This window comes from Hyperolius riggenbachi, chromosome 4 (genome assembly GCF_040937935.1).
Source record: "Hyperolius riggenbachi isolate aHypRig1 chromosome 4, aHypRig1.pri, whole genome shotgun sequence".
NCBI lineage: Eukaryota > Metazoa > Chordata > Amphibia > Anura > Hyperoliidae > Hyperolius > Hyperolius riggenbachi.
In genome coordinates, this window is record NC_090649.1 from 279,847,142 (window position 1) to 279,871,269 (window position 24,128).

Here is a 24,128-nt window from a genome sequence, read left to right on the forward strand (position 1 = left end):
TTCGGTTGAGTGGGCAGGCCGAAATCCAGATTGCAGTGGGTCTAGTAGTCAGTTGGCATTGAGGTACTGTGTCAGGCGTTTGTGAACCAGACGCTCAAGGAGTTTTGAGGCGAAGGGGACGAGGGAGATCGGGCGGTAGTTGGAGGGTAGCGAGGGGTCGAGGGAGGGTTTCTTGAGCAGGGGCAGTACTGTGGCCTGCTTGAAGTCTGATAGTAAGGCGCCTGTGGATAGGGAGAGGTTAAACAGGGTAGTGAGGACTGGGGCCAGATCCGTAAAGTGAGGCTGAAGTAGATCAGAAGGGATAGGGTCAAGGGGGAAGGAAGTGGTATGGGAAGTCTGCAGTAGGTGGTTGACTTCCTCAGTGGTAGTAGGAGTGAAGGAGGTGAGGGGAGGACAGGGTGGAGGAGGAGTTGGTTGTGAGCGGGTGGGAGGTGAAGATTGAATATTTCCTGACGGATGGAGACTATTTTGTTGGTGAAGTGGGTGGCTAAATCTGTGGCAGAGAGGGAGGAAACAGAAGGTGAGGGGGGGGGGGTTTAAGCAGGGAGTTGAAGGTGCCAAAAAGACGCCGGGGATTGGAAGCTTGTGCTCCGATGAGCTTGGTAAAGTATTCCTGCTTTGCATGAGCAAGGGCAGTGTGGAACTGCAGCAGGTTAGTCTTGTACTGTAAGAAATCCTGGTTTAGTCGAGGTTTCCTCCATTTTCGTTCAGTGGCACGTGTTTCCCTCTGGTGGTTGCGAGTACGGGTAGTGCACCAGGGCTGGGGGTTAGGGGGTCTGTTGCGGCGGAATATTGGTGGAGCAGCTTTCTCTAGGGCTGATGAGAGAGTTTGGTGATACTGAGCTGCAGCAAGATTAGGACACGTTAGGCGTGGGCGGGTCGTTTGGAGGTGCCTTCCGTGAGGAGGTTGAAGGTGAGAAGGTAATGGTCTGAGGGTGGAAATGGTGCAATGTCGAGGTCTGCAATGGTGGTGGATTTAGTGAATATAAGGTCGAGAGTGTGACCTGCAGTGTGAGTGGGGGCGTTAGCGTGTTGTACTAGGCCATGTGAGTTGGCTATGGTGAGTAGCTGGGTCACAACAGAGTTCTTGGGTTCATTGATGGGAATATTGAAATCCCCGAGGATGATGGTGGGGAGGTCAGAGGAGAGGATGTGTGGGAGCCAGGAGGCAAGGTTGTCGAGAAATGGTCGTGTGGAGCCCAGAGGGCGGTATAAGACTGCAACGATGGCTGGGAGGGGATTGTAGAGGCGGATAGTGTGGGCTTCAAATGATGTGAATTGTAGGGAGGATGGTGGAGTGAGGACACGGAAGGTGCAGGATGGGGAGAGGAGCAGACTCACCCCTCCCCCTGGCCTGTTGACTGGTCTGGGGGTGTGACTGAGGTGAAGCCCCCGTAGGAGAGGGCAGCCTCTGCGGCAGAGTCAGAGGGGGTGAGCCATGTCTCAGTGAGTTCGAGGATGGTGAGGGATTTGGAGAGGTAGAGGTCATGGACTGCTTTTATTGCGGACGGATCTGGCATTCCAGAGACCGCAGGGTAGGGGGAGCATGTGTTTGTGAGTGGGATGGATGGAAATAAGGTTGGGGCGAGGATGGATGTTGAGGTTATTTGTGGACAGAGAGCTGTGAAGCGGGTCAGCAGGGGATGCTCGTCTGGCAGCAGGCTGTGGCCCAGGGTTAGGTGATAGATCACCAGCAGCAAGTAAGAGTAGGAGGGAGAAAGTAAGCAACTGTAAATGGGCTTTAAATGTTAAATGGGATTTAAACATCCTGCGCTTCTTGCACTTCAGTGCCAATACAACCTATCATCTAAGAGGCCACCCTGCTTATGACCGGTTCCACAAAATTCGGCCCCTCATAGACCACCTGTCATCAAAATTTGCAGATGCTTATACCCCTGAACAGTCATTTTGAGGCATTTGGTTTCCAGACTACTCCTCACGGTTTTGGGCCCCTAAAATGCCAGGGCAGTATATGAACCCCACAAATAACTCCATTTTAGAAAGAAGACACGTGGTATCGCCGTACTCAGGAGAAGTAGTATAATGTGTTTGGGGGTGTATTTTTACACATACCCATTTCTCCCACCTAGCATGGGTATGTGTAAAAATACACCCCAAAACACATTATACTTTTTCTCCTGAGTACGGCTATACCACACGTGTGACAGTTTTTTGCAGCCTAGGTGCGCTAAAGGGCCCAAAGTCCTATGAGCACCTTTAGGCTTTACAGGGGTGCTTACAATTTAGCACCCCCCAAAATGCCAGGACAGTAAACACACCCCACAAATTATACCATTTTGGAAAGTAGACACCCCAAAGTTTTCAGAAAGGGGCATGGTGAGTCCGTGGCAGATTTCATTTTTTTGTCACAAGTTAGCAGAAATGGAAACTTATTTTTTGTCACAAAGTGTCATTTTCCGCTAACTTGAGACAAAAAAATAAAATCTATGAACTCACCATGCCTCTTAGTGAATACTTTGGGATGTCTTCTTTCCAAAATGGGGTCATTTGGGGTTTTTTTATACTATCCTGGAAGTCTAGCATCTCATGAAACATGACAGGTGCTCAGAAAAGTCAGAGATGCTTCAAAATGGGTAAATTCACTTTTTGCACCATAGTTTGTAAACACTATAACGTTTACCCAAACAAACAAAAATCCAATAAGTGTCTATTTATTGATCAAAGACATGTAGCACAATAAATTTAGACAAAAATGTATCTATACATTTTACTTTATTTGAAAAATGTCAACACAGAAAGTTAAAAAAAATCATTTTTTTTTTTACAAAATTCATGTCTTTTTTGATGAATATAATAAAAACTAAAAATCACAGCAGCAATCAAATAGCACCAAAAGAAAGCTGTATTAGTGACAAGAAAAGGAGGTCAAATTCATTTGGGTGGTAGGTTGTATGACCGATCAATAAACCGTTAAAGCTGCAGTGGTCTGAATGGAAAAAAAGTGTCTGGTCCTTAAGGGGTTTTAAGACTGCAGTCCTTAAGTGGTTAAAGAAAATCTGTAATGAAAAAACCTCCCCTGGGGGTTACCTCGGGTGGGGGAAGCCTCTGGATCCTATTGAGGCTTCCCCCGTCCTCCTCAGTCCCACGGCGGCGGCGATGTAAATATTTACCTCTCGGGCTCCAGCGAAGGCACAGTATTCGCTCTTCCCACGGAGATAGGCGAAAATAGCCGATCTCCGTTGGGCCGTTCTACTGCGCAGGCGCAAGTCTCCTGCGCAGTAGAGCGGACCCGACGGAGATCGGCTATTTTCGCCTATCTTCGTCAGAAGAGCCGCAACAGCACCCCCGCTGGAGCCTGGAAAGGTAAATATTGAACAGGCTGTCTGATTTGTCGCCTGTGCATTTTGGGGGCTGCAGCGAGACCGCCGTGGGACACATGAGATAGGGTCGAGGATTCCCCCTACTGGAGGTGAGTACCCCACAGGGGAACTTTTTTTCAGTAAAGGATTTCTTTAAGGCCCGGTTCACATTAGCGTTCGCTATCCGGATTTTCCGGATCTGATCCAGACCGCATACTGTACAAACGGAACGTACGTTCCGCATAGCAATGTAAAGTCTATGCGGACGTTCACACGTGTCCGTTCCATACGTACCGGAGCCGGATCGGATCCGGACTCTTTTCCAACATGCGCTATTTTTTGGGTCCGGATCTCCGGCCCACGCACCCGGACCGGAGCCGGACCTGAGCCTGACAGCACCATCTGGAACACAGAAACCAATGGGAAACGGAAGGCACAGAACACACTGCCTACAAAAACCTGACGTTCTACCCCACTTCCTATGCGTATCCAAGAGGCCATTTCGGATGGGGACACATGGGCCAAGCATGTCTGGAGTGGAGCAGCAGTGACAGACGTGCTGGAGCTGTTGGCAGAATGTCGGAGGTGGAGGTGAGGCCTACAGCGGAGGAACCTGATTCTACAGGTGCACCTTCTGCTGACCCCAACATTTTTTTCTTAAAATTTCGCTATTTTTTGCCGTACGGTTCTGATCAGGATCAGATCAGGATCAGGTCAGGATCCGATCAGGATCCGGTCCGTTTACTTGCCAAAACGCAAGTGTGAATGGGGCCTAACCCATTCACGTTCCGTCGTTTTCACATGAGAAATGTTCACCTCCCATTCATTAGCCTATTACTTTATCACTACTTATCACAATGCACTGATCTATATCTTGTTTTTTCCGCCACAAATTAGGCTTTCTTTGGGGGGTACATTTTGCTAAGAGCCACTTTACTGTAAATGCATTTTAACTAATAAGAATATAATATAAGAAAATAATAAGAAAAAAATGGAAAAATTCATTATTTCTCAGTTTTCAGCCAATATAGTTTTAAAATAATACATGCCTCCATAATTAAAACTCACGTATTGTATTTGCCCATATGTCCCGGTTATTACACCGTTAAAATGATGTCCCTATCACAATGTATGGCGACAATATTTTATTTGGAAATAAAGGTGCATTTTTTCCATTTTGCATCTATCACTATTAACAAGTTTAAAATAAAAAAAATATAGAAATATTTCATCTTTACATTGATATTTAAAAAGTTTAGACCCTTAGGTAAATATTTACATGTTTTTTTTTTATTGTAATGTTTTTTGTTTTGTTTTTTATAGTAAACATTTTATTTGGGTAGTTTTGGGAGGGTGGGAGGTAAACAATACATTTATAATGTAAATGTGTGTTCATTTTTATTTTTTTTTACATTCAGTTGTAGTATTACTTTTTGGCCACAAGATGGCGGCCATGAGTTTGTTTACATGACGTCACTCTAAGCGTAACACACGCTTAGAGTGACGCATCGGGGAGGGAACAGCCAGAAAAAGCACAGCTTCCGAGAGAAGCTGTCGCTTTTTCAGCGGGGGAGAGGAATCAGTGATCGGGCACCATAGCCCGATACATTGATTCCGTGGCTACCGAATCCGCGGCCGGGAGTGCGCGTGCACGCGCGCGATCGGCCGCGGGAGCACGCATGGTTCTACGTCCAGGAACCAAAATAGGTTAACCTCCTTGCCGGTCCAATTCCCGCCGGCAAGGAGGCAGCGCAGCACTTTTTTTTTTTCAAATCATGTGGCGAGCTCAGGGCGCGGCGGCGATCGCATACCACACGCAGCTAGCAAAGTGCTAGCTGCGTGTAGGAAAAAAAATTATGCAAAATCGGGCCAGGGGGGCATGAGAAATCCTCGTGCGCAGGTTACCCCGAACTGAGCTCGGGATAACCAGCAAGGAGGTTAAGTATAGCTGGAAAGGTCATCTGTTTCGTCTGGCATTTACAGATATTTTTCTCTGTGACAAAATCCATCCTGCCTCTAATTACTGCGCTTAGATACACTATGGCCCAAAACAATTAACTTTTTCTCCTGATCTGTGTCCTAGGTGATATTTTTACACCTTGTCAATAAAATGTCTTTTAAATTCCAGCAAGCCACAAAATGCTGAAAATAATTTTCAAAGCACTTTTCACCTACTTTTTAAATAAACTGCTTAAAAGCCATTTTAAAAAGAAGATGAAAAATTATCTCCTATGAGAAAACTCGGGAGAAAAAGTGAGTTTTGTTGAGCACCCGGCTGTCTTCAGCTCACCTCCTGCTATGCTGTAAGCAGATTTGCTCACAGAAGCACCAGCCCTGCATTCTCTCATCTCGCCCCACCCGGCTACTGTTTCATACCACCCGGCTGGAAAAAAATTCTAGAGAGAACACTGTGGACCTATATGTTTTGAATTCTATGGGAGAAAGCACTTTACAAATGTTGATATGCTGCAAGAATGAGCATGCAACTACCCAGACACAAAATCAGTGACCTTCCAGGAATGCTCACAGTGTTCAGATACTTTAGAGCAGATAAGTATTAAAAAACACAGTCCAGTTCTAGAGAGTCTCTTAAGGGGGCCATACACTAGCCGACCAACCAATTCGATTATTGCGGCCGAATTGCGAACGAGCAACGAAACCCCCGACGCAATGTATAAATGTATGTAGTGTAGTGCATTTATACATTACCTGTCTGGTGTCAGCCTCCACGCGGTCTCAGTCCATCTCGCCGGGTTCCGCACACGTCAGACGCTATGCGCCACTAGTGTGTATGCAGCTTACCCGGCAAAATGGACAGACACCGTTTGGAAGCTGCTACAGGACAGGTAATGCATAAATGCACTACACTACATACATTTATACGTTTTGGGGGCAGAGGCGGGGCAGACACGGCGGCTCAGCCGATTCCCTGATGATTTCATTCTGAAATCGGATGGGAATCGGCCTGTAGTGTATGGGCAGATTCGATTTGAGACAAATGTATCTCTATTCAGATTCGATTAGAGATAAATTTGTCTCTTGGTCGAATCTGCCCATAATCGTTCTTATGTATGGCCACCTTAACAGTCATAATTCTGAACTACAACAGAAAAGTAACAGTTCCCCCATTTACCTAAGAGGTGTGTGAGCCATAAGGAAGTAAAATAGACTGGTTAGTGATCTCATTTAGTTTGTTTAGTTACTTAGCCATAAACACAAGGCACAATTACCTTTTACAGTTAAATTGAAACAGCCAAGGCGATCTCCAGACAGTGAATCAGCTCCACACTGTAACACCACAGCACTCGGCTGGTACATTTCCATGACTTTAGAAATGATCTGCACACAGAAGAAGAAATGTGTGACCATCTGGCTCCACTAATATACAAGGCACAACAAACACCAAGAGTTGCCAGCAAAATTACAAGTTAAACATCCTTTTGAAAAACTTACAGGCTTAAAAATTTGCCCATACGATTCATCATCAATTCCATCCCTCATTGGGAAATTGACAGCATAGTATTTGCCTTTTCCAGCACCAATATCCTATAAGATAAAGTAAATGTAAACATCGCTATACAAAATGAAACATATTGTCATTAGTATTGCAGCTCTGATTTGCAACCTGCATTCTGTGAACTCGTTGTTTCAAACAGTCCTACAATTTCTTGGTGTCTTTATTGCTGATATAAACCTCTTTTGAAAAGAATTGTAGGTGTGGTTACTTATCTTAGGAAATACTTGTCAAACCTGAAAGTAACTGCTTATAAGTTGAAGTCTTATCAAATGGGTATAACTATAAGTGGGCAGCTATCACATAGAGGAGCGCAGGTGTGTATTGTCCCCCCGCCCCCCCGAAAGTAATGACTCACCATGTTCTGTGTGACATAAGCATGCACTTATCTCTGGAGGGTGCAGTAATTCAAAATCCATGAAAAAAGGAACACTTTCACAACACTGGATTCATTAAAAGTCTGTTTATTGTAATGCTAAATCCACCAGTGACACCGTGGTACAAAACTAGCAGATGTGCAGTGGAGAAAACAGGCCTTGCATTGGAGACACTTTTTCAAAGCCCAGTCATAAAAGGGGGCATGTCTCTGAATACCAGGCTATGAAGTGGATAAGGTATGTGTATGGCGTCACCACACCAAGTCACAGTGGTCTGCACAATACAATGTAGTGGGCGGTCTTTAAGACAGTCTGAAGTGGGGGGAAAAAAATACTCACCCAAGTAGAGGGAAGGCTCTGGGTCCTTTACAGCTTTTCCGTTCCTCCAACGGTCCGAGTGTTTCACTGCTGGCTCTCGAAGACTGCCGAAGCCTCCTGCAGCGAAAGAGAGAGCAGTCTCCGACCCATTGGTTGAAGACTGATCACGGGGAGCCAGAGGTGGAACACAGGGACCGCAGGAGGAACAGGAAGGCTCTATAGGACCCAGAGCCTTTCCTCTCCTTAGATAGGCATCTGTTTTTTTTACATTTCCACTTCAGACTCCCTTTTAAAGTTTAACTGTCGGGCATAAAATCAAAAATCAATTCTTTATTTTTATCTGGTAAACAAGTAATAGGGATGCTAACAAGGCAACCCAAAAGTTAAAATCACTATTACTTTTCTTGTTGATAAATGATCATTGCCCAGTTTACCTGATTCTTATTTGGTACGCACAAAGGAAGTTGCAGGGCATGCTGGGTTGTCCTTTTTTTGCTTCTCTACTTTCCCTTCAGACTTAACTAATGCAGCCTGATTGGCTGAAGCCTCTTTCCCTCCTGTTTTCCCCTCCCACACCTCTGCTCCTCTCCGATTGACCAATATTTCTCATGCTGAGACAATGCACACACAATCAGGCAGAGGAGAGTAAGGGAGGAAATGACATCAGGATTGGCTTCAAAATAGCCACAGTTAAAATGGGAAAGGATTTTCTTTTTTTTATTGCTGAAAAATCACTAAAATCAAAAATGTGGACAGTGCAATACATGTTATGTAATTAGAGCAAGTATTTATCTACTTATACATGTGTTTTTTTATGAGATAGTATGGCTGACAGCTCCTCTTTAAGCTTTGGATGAACAGTGTATAAGAATTGAAATCTTGGAAGGAAAGCTGACAAAGTCGAGACATTCGATTCTCATGCATGTAAAGTGCAAAAAGACTTACTCGGAGGTCACCAGTGCCTGGGAAATATTCCCCATATTTGTGAAATGAAACAGTCATGACACGGTCAGTGGTATAGAAAGCTTCTTCGACTCCATCTCCATGGTGGATGTCTATGTCAATGTACAACACTCTTTGGTGGTATCTAGAAACAAATATATTAATACATTATTACTGAAAATTAACCATGAACTGCAAACAATTTATAAGTGACCATTTTACTTCATGGATAATGAATAAGTCTAAGATTTGTGAGGTGGGATTTGTGGCTAGCTTTGTTGCACTTCCCGTCAAAACATTCTGTCACTGTCTGTTTAAGGGCAACTTGTCACAGTTATCTGTAAAGCGAGTCTATCGTCCCAGCCAAACAAAATGAACATGTATTTGCTATAACATCCTGTATATATTAAAGAGACTCTGTAACAACATTTTCAGCCTTATTTCTTCTATCCTATAAGTTCCTATACCTGTTCTAATGTGTTCTGGATTACTGCAACCTTTCCTAGTTGCACTGTCTCTGTAATAGATCTAATCTATAATAGATCTAATATATCTAATCTTTTCTTTGTCAAGCTTTGTCGACCCAGGAAGGAGAGGGCTGTCTCTGTTTTAATGAATACAATTTATGCACGCCCCATCCACGCTCTGTGTGCTTTGTTTACTCCTCAGACAGCGTCTCTGCTCTCAGTTTTAGCTTGTCTGTTATGCAGTTTGTGAGGGAGGCTGAGGGGGGGGGGGGGAGGGAGGGAGCTGCCTGTCACATGCTGAGAAACTGTGAGAGTCCCAGACTGGAGTGCAGATAATTCCCTATGTAATAAAAGCTTGTAGTATACTGTAACATGAGATTATATATATATATATATATATATATATATATATATATATATATATATATATATATATATATATATATATATATATATATATATATATATATATATATATATATATATATATATATATATATATATATATATATATATATATATATATATATACACATACACACACACGCACACACACACACACACACTTATTACCGTCACAAACAGGAATCAATTTTATTGGAATTCCACATGAAAGACCAATACAAAGTGGTGTACGCGTGAGAAGTGGAACGAAAAGCATACACGATTCCAAACATTTTAAAAAAATAACTGCAAAGTGGGGTGTGCGTAATTTTTCAGCCCCCTTTGGTCTGAGTGCAGTCAGCTGCCCATAGACATTGCCTGATGAGTGCTAATTACTAAATAGAGTGCACCTGTGTGTAATCTAATGTCAGTACAAATACAGCTGCTCTGGGACAGCCTCAGAGGTTGTCTAAGAGAATACTGGGAGCAACAACACCATGAAGTCCAAAGAACATACCAGACAGGTAAGGGATAAAGTTATTGAGAAATTTAAAGCAGGCTTAGGCTATAAAAAGATTTTCAAAGCCTTGAACATCCCACGGAGCACTGGTCAAGCAATCATTCAGAAATGGAAGGAGTCTGGCACAACAGTAAGCCTACCAAGACAAGGCCGTCCACCCAAACTCACGGGCAGAACAAGGAGAGCGCTGATTAGAAATGTAGTCAAGTGGCCCACGGTGACTCTGGATGAGCTGCAGAGATCTACAGCTCAGGTGGGGGAATTTGTCCATAGGACAAATATTAGTTGTGCACTGCACAAAGTTGGCCTTTATGGAAGAGTGGCAAGAAGAAAGCCATTGTTAAACAGAAAAGCATAAGTCTTGTTTGCAGTTTGCCACAAGCCATGTGGGGGACACAGCAACCATGTGGAAGAAGGTGCTCTGGTCAGATGAGACCAAAATGGAACTTTTTGGCCAAAATGCAAAACACTATGTGTGGAGGAAAACTAAAGCCGCAGCTACACGCGTAGCTCGATTGATAAGATCAGACAGGACGGATCTCCCCACCGCCGATTCCGTGCTCGGTCCCCGCGAATCGAGCGGAAGAATCGAGAGGAAGATAAGCGGCGCGGGGACGAGCGGGAATCGAGCGGGTATTGATTCTGGCAGGGCCGCGGAAGAGGCGATCCGGGCGGCTAATCGAGCCACCGGGTCGCCGCCTCATCTACATGTGTAGATGAGGCATAACACTGCACATCACTCTTAACACACCATCCCCACTGTCAAATATGGTGGTGGCAGCATCATGCTCTGGGGGTGTTTCTCTTCAGCAGGGACAGGGAAGCTGGTCAGAGTTGATAGGAAGATGGATGGAGCCAAATACAGGGCAATCTTGGAAGAGAACCTCTTAGAGTCTGCAAAAGACTTGAGACTGGGGTGGAAGTTCACCTTCCAGCAGGACAATGACCCTAAACATAAAGCCAGGGCAACAATGGAATGGTTTAAAACAAAACATATCCATGTGTTAGAATGGCCCAATCAAAGTCCAGATCTAAATCCAATCGAGAATCTGTGGCAAGATCTGAAAACTGCTGTTCACAAACGCTGTCCATCTAATCCGAGCGAGCTGGAGCTGTTTTGCAAAGAAGAATGGGCAAGGATGTCAGTCTCTAGATGTGCAAAGCTGTTAGAGACATACCCTAATAGACTGGTAGCTGTAATTGCATCAAAAGGTGGTTCTACAAAGTATTGACTCAGGGGGCCGAATAATTACGCACACCCCACTTTGCAGTTTTTTGTTTTTTTAATCATGTACGATTTTCGTTCCACTTCTCATGTGTACACCACTTTGTATTGGTCTTTCACTTGGAATTCCAATTACATTGATTCATGTTTGTGGCAGTAATGTAACAAAATGTGGAAAACTTCAAGGGGCCGAATACTTTTGCAACCCACTGTGTATGTATGAATGTATGTACGTATGTATGTATGTATGTATGTACGTACGTACGTACGTGTGCACACACACACACACACACACACACACACACACACACACACACTTCCTGGTTAGCGGCCATGTTTTCTGTTTTTTAAACACTGCCTAAAACGGGTGATTAAAAGCCAGGATCGCGGCGAAGAGCAGCGGAAACGGCAAAGAGGGAACCAGGAGAACACAGTGACTCAATTGGTAGGTTTTTTACTGTATAAATCGGACGGTACAGATTCTCTTTAAGGGTATGTGTCCTGTCTCGTAGTGGATAATGCAGTCCTTACTGATGAGCTAGTAATATGTCTTTATATTTTTCTAAGGTTGCATAACTGCTGAGTACATTGTGAATGTAGGGTTTAGGAGGAGGTTTTACATGTCCTGTGTATCGGACAGGCAGGGCTGTGGAGTCGGTCCGAAAATCCACCGACTCCGACTCCTCAGTTTAGGATTCCACTGACTCCGACTCCACGACTCCGACTCCTCTAATTTGCATATTACAATTTTGTTGATTAAAAGTATGTAACATGAAATTCGTCTCTTAAAGAGAGTCTGAAGCGAGAATAGATCTCGCTTCAGACCTCATAGCTAGCAGGGGCATGCGTGCCCCTGCTAAAACGCCGCTATAGCGCGGCTTAACGGGGGTCCCTGTCCCCCCAAACCCCCTCCGAGCAGCGGGGGAGCGCTTCCTGGTTGGGGCAGGGCTAACCGCCGCAGCCCTGCCCCATGCGAGTCTGTCAGACGCGTACCTCCGCCTCTCCCCCGCCCTTCTCAGTCTTCCTTCACTGAGAGGGGCGGGGGAGAAGCCGCGATGCGTGTCTGATAGACGCGACTGGAGGCAGGGCTGCAGCCGTTAGCCCTGCCTCCAGGAAGATCAGCTCCAGCGACCTTTTTCCGACCCAGGTTTGCGGGGGGTGGGTTGGGGGTGAAGGGACCCCCGTTAAGCCGCGGGATAGCGGCGTTTTAGCAGGGGCACACGTGCCCCTGCTATATATAAGACCTGAAGCGAGATTTAGTCTCGCTTCAGTGTCTCTTTAACTGCCAACGCTTAGGAATTTTACAAGACAACTGAAGTGAGAAGGATATGTAGACTACTATATTTATTCCCTTTTAGACTAAAACTAGTCCTTGGTAAGAGTACTTGTAAAAGGTACAAACCGGAACAAAGAACATCTATCAGGCCCTAGGCAATGTAACTGTGGGTACATGTAAGAATGATGTGCAGGTACTCTGCAGGGGAATGAGGAGATTGTAAACAGACAACACCTCTGTGTTCAATGTGCACAGCATTCTCAGTGGATTCCCTGCAGCTCTGTGGGGAGTGCATATGTAGAGTATAGTACTACTGTGTAACAAAGTAAACCTGAGACAGATGAAATTAAAGTTTTATACATACCTGGGGCTTCCTCCAGCCGCCTTCAGGATAATCAGTCCCTCGTTGTCCTCCTCCACCACCTGGATCTTCTGCTATGAGTCCAGGTACTTGAGCCAGTCAGGCGTAGTGCGCATGCACACACTCCGCTGCCAGGAGCATACTACACCTGTGCAGCACTATTGCGCAGGTGCAAAATGTTCCTGGCTGTGGGAGCGGCTTGCGGCCGGACAGCGCTGACTGGCTGAATTACCAGGACTCATAGCAGAAGATCCGGGTGGTGGAGGACAGCGAGGGACTGATTAGCCTGAAGGGGGCTGGAGGAAGCCCCAGGTATGTATAAAACTTTACTTTTCATCCGTCTCAGTTACCCTTTAATTTGTAGTCACCAAACCAAATTTTAATAACATATCAAATTATTTGATTTCATCAGCAAAGGGAGTGCATACATTTGCATAAATCAGCATCAATGCAGAATTATTTCCATCTCGTTGACCATCTCTATTAGTGACACGGCTACACATCAGGCTTTATTCTTACAGCATAGATGTTATTTAGTATATATAAGAGATTCCTGTGTACACATCATATATACAGTCACAATCAGATATGTATATCTGACCTTAAAAATACTGGGACTGCTTTATTGAAGCAGCACAAGTAACTAATTTTGATTGGTTTATTTCATTTCTGTGGACAAAGCACAGCTATTACTGTATATATACATTATTTTTAATGACTATTATCTGAGAAATAGAACATTTTATCATATTTTCTATTTTAATTACAGTTACAAATTCATTAGGAGTCGGAGTCGGAGCATTTTTTCCCGACTCCGACTCCAGGCACCCAAAAATGCCCGACTCCACGACTCCGACTCCACGACTCCGACTCCACAGCCCTGCGGACAGGTGCTTTTTTTCCTCTAATAAAGTCAATTTTGTGATAGTTTTGAGCGACCCTGAGGTCATTTGGTAGCTATGTACTGCTTTATCGGATTATGATACTGTCCTCGTAGGCAGTTATTAATTCAACTTAAAATCACTGTGTTGACAGATAACAGGGTATTTTAAACCAGTGGAGCGCTTCACATATATGTATTGTTTAACAAGATGCTAAAAGGATAGTGCTGAAATTCCTAAAAAGTCCAGTTAAACCAGATCAAGAAAAATTACAGTCCTTTTATCTGTTCCGAGACCCAGGAGCAGCAGTGTTGCCAACCGTCCGTTAATTTACGGATTGCCTGTAAATATAGAGGTAATTTTGCACGCCCGTGAAATCCGTAAGAGTCAGGGCGGCATCCGTAAAAATATACTCGGGCGGGGGGCGGAGCCGCGAGCAGCAGCTTCATGGCCACACATCTGACAGAGGCAGAGCTGGCCGCGAGGCAGAGACTCCAGTCCCGCCCCTCGGCTCAGCTATCCAATAGAAGTGCAGCTTTTATCCCTCCCAGCCTCCCCTTTCTCCCTGTCTGCCAGGCTCCACCCCCTCTTTCTACCACGAGAGCTATGAACTTAGGAGCAGTGAAGAGCTGACAGGAATGCTGCAGGAAGTGACAGGCGAAGCCAAAGCAGCCAGCCGAGCCCATCAGTGCATATCCCAGCGTAAATAAAATTATACATACCTGTGGCTTCCTCCAGCCCCATCCACCTGGATCGCTCCCACGCCGCTGTCCTCCGCTGTCTGCAGCGCCAGTACCGGGTCCCTGCACTTCCGTCAGTTGGCTCCAGTCTACGCAGGAGAAGTGCGCTTTTTGCGTATCTCCAGCAGCTGCTGTAAAAATGCGTAGAGGGCGCACTTCTCTTACCTCAGATTGGCTCTGACTGACGGAAGTGCAGGGACCCAGTACTGGCGATGCAGACAGCGGAGGACAGCGGCGTGGGAGCGATCCAGGTGGATGGGGCTGGAGGAAGCCACAGGTATGCAGAATTTTTTTACTGAGCTCGGAGTCCCTTTAAAGGAAAACCAAGACATGATTAATGTGTGTATTTATACTTACCTGGGGCTTCCTCCAGCCTCATGAGGTGCCGTCCTCTTCATCCTTTTGCTATGCCTCCCGGTAATATGACCGACCTCACCTTTCTGTGCACATAGGCTTGGCCGCATACATACCAGTGTTGCCAACCGCCCTTAAATTTTGTTACAAATTAAGCTGCCCGTGAATTCCGTAAGGAATTCAGCAGCGTCCGTAGCAGGAGGGAGAGCTGTGGCATCAGTGGCGGAGAAGGGGGGCAAATTCCCCCCCTTCCCTCACCTTAGTGCTCTCCCTCACTCGCTCTCTCCTCCGGGTCCGGAACTAAGTGCTGAGTGGCGTTTGGCAGCGGGCGGAACTCACCTCCGTCTCGCTCCAAGCGCCGGAAGTTCTGGTGCCGAAGCCGCTGCTCTGGACCAGACCAGAGTAGCGGCAAATCATCCTGCGACGAGACGCAGGTAAGTTCCGCTCGCTGCCAGCCACTCAGCACTTAGTTCTGGAGGAGAGAGCGAGGGAGGGAGAGTACTAAAGTGAGGGAAGTTGGGGGGGGGGGGGGGGGGGAAGATTGCCCCCCCTTCTCCACTGCTGATCCCACACAGTTCTCCCTGCACTGCGCTGCTCCCCTCCTGCTGGGGGGGGGGGGTCACCTGGCTACCTATTGTGGGCACATATGCCTCTGGCTACATATACTGGGCACATATACCTCTGGCTACATATACCTCTGGCTACATATACTGGGCACATATACCCCTGCCTACATATACTGGGGACATATACCCCTGCCTACATATACACCTGACTATATATACTGGGCACATATACCCCCTGACTACATATACTGGGGACATCTATACCTCTGGCTACATATACTGGGCACATATACCTCTGGCTACATATACTGGGCACATATACCCCTGACTACATATACTGGGACATATACACCTGACTACATATACTGGGCACATATACCTCTGGCTACATATACTGGGCACATATACCCCTGGCTACATATACTGGGCACATATACCCCTGGCTACATATACTGGGCACATATACCCCTGGCTACATATACTGGGCACATATACCTCTGGTTACATATACTAGGCACATATACCTGTGGCTACATATACTGGGCACATATACCCTGCCTACATATACTGGGGACATATACCCGACTACATATGCTGGGGACATATACCCCTGCCTACATATACTGGGCACATATACCCCTGCCTACATATACTGGGCACATATACCCCTGCCAACATATACTGGGCACATATACCCCTGCCAACATATACTGGGCACATATACCCCCGGCTACATATACTGGGCACATATACCCCCGACTACATATACTGGGGACATATACCCCTGGCTACATATACTAGGCACATATATCCCTGGCTATATATACTGGGCACATATACCCCTGGCTACATATACTAGGCACATATATCCCTGGCTATATATACTGGGCACATATACCTCTGGCTACATATACTGGGCACATATACCCCTGCCTACATATACTGTGGACATATACCTCTGGCTACATATACTGGGCACATATATCTGCTGGCTACATATACCGAGGACACTGGCTGTTTGCCATTATGTGCATTTACTGGTGAAAAGCTGTCTCTTATGTGCATTTACTGGTGAAAAGCTGTCTCTTATTATGTGCATTTACTGGTGAAAAGCTGTCTCTCATTACGTGCATTTACTGGTGAAAGGCTGTCTGTCATTACGTGCATTTACTGGTGAAAGGCTGTCTGTCATTACGTGCATTTACTGGTGAAACGCTGTCTCTTATGTGCATTTAGTGGGGAAACGCTGTCTCTCATTATATGCATTTACTGGGGAAACGCTGTCTGTCATTATGTGCATTTACTTGCCGCGCCCACTTTCGTTGCCGAGGCGCGCTTTGCGCACCGCACATTTCCTCGAACATGTTAACCCCTACTTATTTGACTTCCCTCTCATATGTGCCAGTCTAGAACCAGCCCTGTACCCCTACCTACATATACTGGGCACATATACCCCTGGCTACCTGTTCTGGGTACATCTCTCTTCCTGGCAACCAGTCCTGGGGACATCTATACCCCTGGCCACCTATTCTGCGGACACCTATAGACCTGGGGCTACCTATTTTTGGGGAACCACTGCTGTCAGATTAAGTGTATTTTGGGGAACTGCTGCCAGAATATGTGTATGTTGGGGGAATCGCTGCTGTCAGATTACATCTATTTTTTGGGAACCACTGCCATATTTTCTGTATTTTGGAAGAACCTCTGCCAGATTACGTGGATTTTTGGTGAAATGCTGTAAGATTACATGTATTTTGGGGGAGGGGGGGGGGGGGGGAAACACTATGGCAGAGCTCAAACTTTCCTGGCAGACCTTTTACAGCAATACTAAAATCATGTATATTTGGCCCCACCCATGACCACGCCCACATTCTGTTGCGCGACCACGCCCATTTTTCGGCGCGCTGCGCGCGCCACAGGGGATTTTGTCAGTAAAAAAAATCGTTTGGCAGTAAATTTTTGGGTATTTGTCAGTAAAAAATAACGTGAAAAGGTTGGCAACACTGAGCAGCAGACAACCCATGAAAACATAAGTTCCTTATTCTTGAGTGAAAGCCACCACCCTCACCCTCAAGAAGGGGCATTCACCCTTTGTAAATGATCCTCTGTTACATGGGTCCACAATGTCAGCAGAATATGTTTAAAGCAATCCCCAGCTTGTCACGAGTCAACCATCTCTCCTCAACAAGTCTTTTCTTCTTAGGACATGAACACCTCAAAATATAAACATTTGTCTCTCCATAGAGTAAAACCGCTCACTATTTTATTCAAACTTAAAATTGCACACTCACATGTGATTAGGTATCATCAAGCATAGAGTTTTACAACAGGCTTTCTTCCATGCTCTGGTCGCCTAGCTGGCTCACAATTGCACCACTGCCTTGTGTAAGTGACTCAGTTATACGTATTCAAAGGGATCATGAGATGGGGATTAGCAATAAAATCTAGATACCTGAGGATTCCTCCAGCCCCCTCCAACCTGATCGCTTTCACAGCCTCCTCTTCTCCCTGTCCGTTCACCTGCAATTGACCCTGGAAAGTCCTCCGGTCCAGGGCCAATGTGCATGCAGTCACACGCGCTCTTGACTCGTTCACGTTGCCGGGAGCATACTGCGCAGGTGCAGAACACTCCCGGCGATGGGGGCGAGACAGAGGAGCGTGTCTGACCAGGCTGCGCATGCGCTGACTGGCGGATTTTAAGGGGCCAGTTGCGGACGAACGGAGAGGGAGAATAGGACACCGTGGGAGTGATCAGGCTGGAGGAAACCCCAGGTGTATATATTTTATTGTGAGGCCCCATCTCAGGTACATTTTGAATGCAGGCTGTCCTGGATTCATTGAAGCTAATTGCTGTGAGTGCATGGGACTGCAACAAAAGCAAGCCCTAATTCATGCCCGTTCAGCAAACCTCTATATTCTGATATGACAGGCAATGTAACAAACTCTTGCACCTTATTATCAGACACTTAAAAAAAAAAATACAATTCAGGTTTTCTGGACTACTTATGTCTTCCCATGCCCCAAACTGTGGCATTTGTGAGCATTTGCCCAGTCACTCACACAGACCAGTTCCTATATGTAGTCTGCCAGATTCCATATTCACCAAGAGCTAGTATATACAGTTTAATAAAAATGATATTAGGCCCCGTTCACATTACAAACGCGGATGGCCACGCATGCGGAACGCAACGCATGCGAACGCACGCCATCCGCGTTTGTGTGTGTTGCGTGGCTGATCCCATCACTGAAAAGTGAATGGGACAGCCACGCGTTTTTACAAAAAATGCGTGCAGCATGCGTTCCCGGACCGCACAGGTCCGGAACACATGCAGTGCGAACATCAGACATTGCACTCTATGCAATGTCTGATGTCGTGCGTGTCGGCCACCTGCACGCGTTTCCAAAACGCGGCTAGAAACGCGTGCAGTGTGAACGGGGCCTTAAAGTCACACACAAATGGGCAAGCACCATCTACTCAACCATAAATATGGGTAAATACCAGAGTGTGCAGAAGGGAACCAAAAGCAAGTACTGTACAAACAAAAGAAAAAGTAGTTCCCTAAAAACCGCACCACTCAATTCAATAATGAATAATAAACCAACTTTATTCAGTATACAAGGAATTAAAACACTAAAAACAATAGATCATGGGGCACATGATAATAGGATGAATGTAGTCACAAATCCACAATGCCAGCAAATATATCACAATAAATACACATATATATAAATTATATATGAAAAATAAATTACTAATAAATGTCAAAAAACCCCTGACAAGCTGTCAGCCGATGCGTGCAAAAAGGTAAAGTGCATAGTGCAAAGATGAGGAGGACCAGAGTGATAAACCCTCCAATGAAAATGTGGGATCAATAACCATAAGAAAAAACAGATACAGAAGTCAGTGAGGTGCTAATAGTGGAGAAAGGATATAGGGCTGTATGCAGATGGTGAGAAACAGATAAGGGCTGTATACTAATAGTGTGGCATGGAGAAGGCTGTAGCTTACCAGGTAGGAGAGAGAAAGCAGGCAAGGGAAGGGGGTGCCCCACGCACGCCGTCGCGATTCGCTGCCTCCAATGCGCAGCTTCGACAGGGCAGGGGCCTTAAAGTGACATGTGACAAACATTTGTATGTCAAGTCTCAATCTTACTTACAACTTGACAGTGTTCAGAGCTCTAAATCAGATTTTTTTCTGCATTGGAGTCAATCTGGAGAGCCGTGTACTCTCACTTATACAGTAGAATCCCTTTATAGTAAACTTCAAGGGACCTGACCAAGTAGTTTACTATTTCAGAATTGGTCATACATTGTATGTTCATACACGAGCATGGTCGGGACCTGAGGACTGAGTTTACTATCTCTAGAGGTTTACTATATCAGAGTTTACTATCACAAGATTCTACTGTAATCAGAGGTTATAAAACTGCGTAGCTGATAAACAGTTTTGAGTGCAGGGACTAGTGTTCATTAGTATGGGGTCTGTAAAAACACTAAATCCTGCCATCATGAACCTGAGGCAATGAAAAGTTGAAAGGAAGATTTTAATCTATAAAATACAAGATCGGACAAATTTCAGGAAAAACTATTTTAGAAGTGGGACAACAATGCATTCTGTTGCAGGGGGAGGGAATTGGAGGACGACAGAGCAGCAGACGTGACACCATGTGGTGGGCGGGGCGAGCTCAAAGCTATCAGCAGTCAATTGGCCGAATTCATCCACCTGGACGTTATTAGCCCGCTCAGCCAAATGTAATCTAGCATGTATGGGCCTTTAGGCTATACATACAATTGTTTATTACGCAAGTTTCTTTTCACATCAGGTTTCCTTTTAAGTCCCTACAACTGCCTCATGTAAGGTGATCAGTGGGGTATTTGGACTACTTACCAGTATGGCAGCCACACCATGGGCACTACATTACAGAAAACCCCACGCTGTCAGAAGGGCATTCCTACCAGATTCATTACACACTGTGAATACTACAACTTGGTGCCCAAAATGCATGCTTCAAAATATTTTCTCTACAGTCAGTGAGTAAGGTAATAGCTACCTGTCATAGCATCTGCTTTGTAAAGGTACACACCCATCCAGAACTAGGGCTTAAAAGATATGTTAGATTAGGACATGTTATGCACAGCTTACATACACTAAATGCTCGGCTAAGTTTGTGAGATCCATGTTAAACATCCAAACAAGTAAAAGCTTACTTTAAGAGTTCAAGGATCGCAAGCACAATGTCGTTCACGTAACAGAACCCAGATGCTTCGGATTTCTTTGCATGATGAAGCCCTCCTGCCCAGTTCACAGCCATGTCAGTTTGCTGTCGGTTTAGTTTTACAGCACCAGCTGAAAAAATGAATGATGAAGAGTGGGAGAAAGTAAAACGCCTAGGTTTGTTCAAATAACAGTTCTGATAAAGTTACACTAGACACATTCCCCTTTGGACATGTTTCATCCCATAGCTTATCTACACCAGTTTGATGTATGCAAACAGACTTGGACAAGTCACATCCTTTCCTGTAGACTCTGCACACTAATGTGGAGTGTGGAGAATTATTACATGAGCCTACACTTGGGTTCAAGTCAGATTTTTAGGCTCTGAAACACCATTATGGCTCAGGAAAAGGTAATCCAATATGTTTAGTTCCATACACATTAGGGGATAGCGCAAAAAGAAAGTCCAAACACTCTAGACCTCCACAAACACATACCCACTGGTGCAGGATCTGGCCAGCCTAGCCATGTAGAGCAACAGAAAGGATCTGCAGACCGCAGTAGGATGTATAAAAGCCGGTATTCTTTATTCAAAAACTCCACACAAGAAGACAAACACATCCACAGGAACAACTGACGCGTTTAGGGCGCAGAATGTGCCCTTAGTCATAGTTAACTATGTCATAAACCATGACTAAAGGGCAGATTCTGAGCCCGGTATGCATCAGTTGTTCCTGTGGATGTGTTTGTTGTCTTGCGTGGAGTTTTTGAATAAAGAATACAGACTTTTATAAATCCTACTTCGGTCTGCGGATTCTTTCTACTGCTCTACATCACTTTATGGCCCATACTCACGGGCTACAATTGTCGCCGCAACCACGTGGCACGCGCGTGTTGCGGCGACAAGTCGCCCGTGAGTATGAGGCGCGCACCCCAAACCGTCGCTCGTCGCTGCTGTCACTAGGCGATTGGCAACGGTCAATTGCATGTCGACAGTCGCCGCCGCAACTGTCACTAGTCCGCGTGAGTATTCGGACTAGCGACAGCAACCATGAAAGAATACACGGCGCTTCCGGCGGGGGGGGGGGGGGGGGGGTGTTTGGGGAGGAACGTCGCCGACAGCTTCCATCGCTTCTGTAATCCCTCTTCCGCGTTTGTACGCGGAGGGACCTGGCGACGAGCTGTCGCGCACACGCTCCCGTGTGCTGGCGACAGGGCACAAAAGTAGCCCGTGAGTATGGGCCATTAGGGAATAACTGCAACCCCAATTCAGCTTGTTTACATGTAAACCAGCAATTCTACTGTGCTTCTAATAGATTGTGACTAAGGGAGTGCCCTGTCAGTAAATTAGTCCTGTAATAAATATTTGTTGGTTGCTATGGGCAACAACACTACACCTTTGTTTGGCACCATATCACAGAACGTTTGATAATTTGAGACTCATCACAGCAACCGCAAAGGAGATAGAACTGTTAGAGGTCTTCAAAGTTTAAGGAGTTTATTAGGCAAAACAGATATACAGGTGTGTTCATCAGCAATCTTCGTTACATGTTCGTTTCCTCAGCAAAGCAATCAATCTGTAGTAAGTCATCTTAAGAGTTTCATGCTCTTGGTCCATCCCTTGTGAATCCACCAGGCTTTATCTTACGAACATCTATGTTACGTTGTGGAAAGACAGCACATGGCTATATACAGCATACGGATAAATGACGTTACAAGAAGTTAGGAAGTGAATAGAAGTGGAAGCCTTTTCCCCTAGACCAGGGGTGTCAAACCCAACTACTAAGTGGGCCGAAACTGAACACTGGGACCAAGTCACGGGCCAACCTCACATGTCTTCTGGCCACCTCGCTCCCTTTTAAAGTTCCATGGTGTCTAATGGCCCCCATCCAACCCCTATACAGTTCCCTGGTGTCTAGTGGTCCTTCTCCCTCCCCTACACATTTCCCTTGTGGCTAGTGGCACCCCTGCCCTATATAGTCCCCATTTTTTTTTTATACTTTCCCCCTACTTCACCCATATGGTTTCCCTGGTGTTCTATGTCTTCACCTCCAATATAGCTTCCCTGGTGGTCTAGAGTAGGCCAAACATAATGCAAAGTGGGGAAACCATTTGGGGGCCAAATTTAATAGCTCTGAGGGCCAGATTTGGCACACAGGCCGGAGTTTGACATGTATGCCCTAGACCGTCCGTTCCTTATAAACAGCCAGTCAAGAGTTAATCCTGGACTCCACACGCAATAGGAGTCCGCTTTCAGTCATCTCCTCAGCCTGCCATAGGCTGGCAAGACCATGTGATAGAATGACCAGCACAGTCTTTACTGCGCATGCACTAGAAAACCCACCTTTCCATTGACCTGTCCCCTTGTTTTTAGGAAAACATGGTTTTCTGTTCCCCGGTCTTTGTTTACCTTTAGGAAATATGAAAACATTTGTTGTTTATCCCGCTGCAGCCTGGATGACGGTACATCTCGAGCGGATACCGTGCTCCGGCCTTGTGGGAGACACAGCACAATGTTCTACATTCTGCTTCTAGAAATGCCTCTATTTCTCTCTAAGAGAAATCCTTCCTAAAGAGAAACTCTGCAGAGCAAGTCCTTTTACTAAGACCAGTTATCTAAAGTAACTGCGGGCTCCGAATTCAAGCATATTATACTTAAATTCCAACTAGTCCAGGTGAAGAAAAAAAAGGAACAATGTGCATCTAATCTACTGATGCAGCGTTTATGGGCCATCTATATTCTACAGATTAAAGCGGACCTGAACTCAAAAGTTCCTCTCTGTTCTAAAAGATAAGCAACAGCATAATAACCTTTAAAGAGTAACTGTTAGGGATAAAATAAAAAAAAAATCAATTCACTATTTTTATATGGTAAACAAATAAGGATTCTAACCAGGCAATGCAAAAGTTAAAAATCACTCTCAACTTTCTTCTCAATAGAATATCATTTACCAGGTCCCCTGGCTCTAATTTGGTACATCTGCTGCAAAAGAGAAGTTGTAGTGCATGCTGTTTTTTTCTTTTTTACTTTCCTCCCCCTTTCCTCTCAGACGTAACTAATGCAGCCTGATTGGCTGAAGTTTCTTTCACTCCCGTTTTCTCCTCCTACACCTCTTTTCCTCTCTGATTGGACAATATGTCTTGTGCTGAGAAGCTGAGAAAGTGACTAAGCTGAAATCCAATTCATACAAATAAACCAGGTCTGCAATGGTTTGTGACAATGCACTTCTTACTGCAGAGCTGTGTGGGAGTGTCTGAAGACTGGGAGGAGGGTGGACAAGCATACTAAATCAGAAAGAGGATAGGAAACAGAGTAAAGGAGGAAATTACATCAGAATTGGCTTCAGACACAGGGATACCAAAGTGGAAACTGACAAACAAAAATCTCTTTATTTACTATATAAAACTCACTGAAATCAAAATGTGGACAGTGCAATACATATGTTAAGTAGAGCAAGTATTTATCTAGTAATTTATTTATTTTTTTACTATCTCAGTTTTTTTCTGAGATAGTATGGCTAACAGCTCCTTATAATCAATTTATCAATTTATCCCAGAGCTGTGTGGCCACACTTTATGCATTGGGCGCTACTCTCACTGGATGAATGTCATGGACGGATGTGTGTGAAGAGTGTGTGGATGCAGGGACTGCTGAGCCAATCCTTGGG

The 24,128-nt window shown here is 45.3% G+C and overlaps 1 protein-coding gene across 6 annotated transcripts in view; it reads right to left on the bottom strand.

Moving 5' to 3' along the window:
- HDAC2 (histone deacetylase 2) overlaps nt 1-24,128 on the bottom strand; it is a 103,209-nt gene that overhangs the window by 36,487 nt on the left and 42,594 nt on the right. For all 6 annotated transcript variants that reach the window (XR_011019343.1, XR_011019342.1, XM_068231323.1 and 3 more), the window contains exons 5-8: nt 20,454-20,592; nt 8,475-8,616; nt 6,774-6,866; nt 6,551-6,659 (exon numbers count right to left, since the gene is read on the bottom strand). Coding sequence is in view for 4 of the 6 variants with exons in the window: in XM_068231323.1 (XP_068087424.1) it covers nt 6,551-6,659; nt 6,774-6,866; nt 8,475-8,616; nt 20,454-20,592 (483 nt within the window). In the remaining 2 variants the exon portion in view is untranslated. The remainder of the gene's footprint in view (nt 1-6,550; nt 6,660-6,773; nt 6,867-8,474; nt 8,617-20,453; nt 20,593-24,128) is intronic.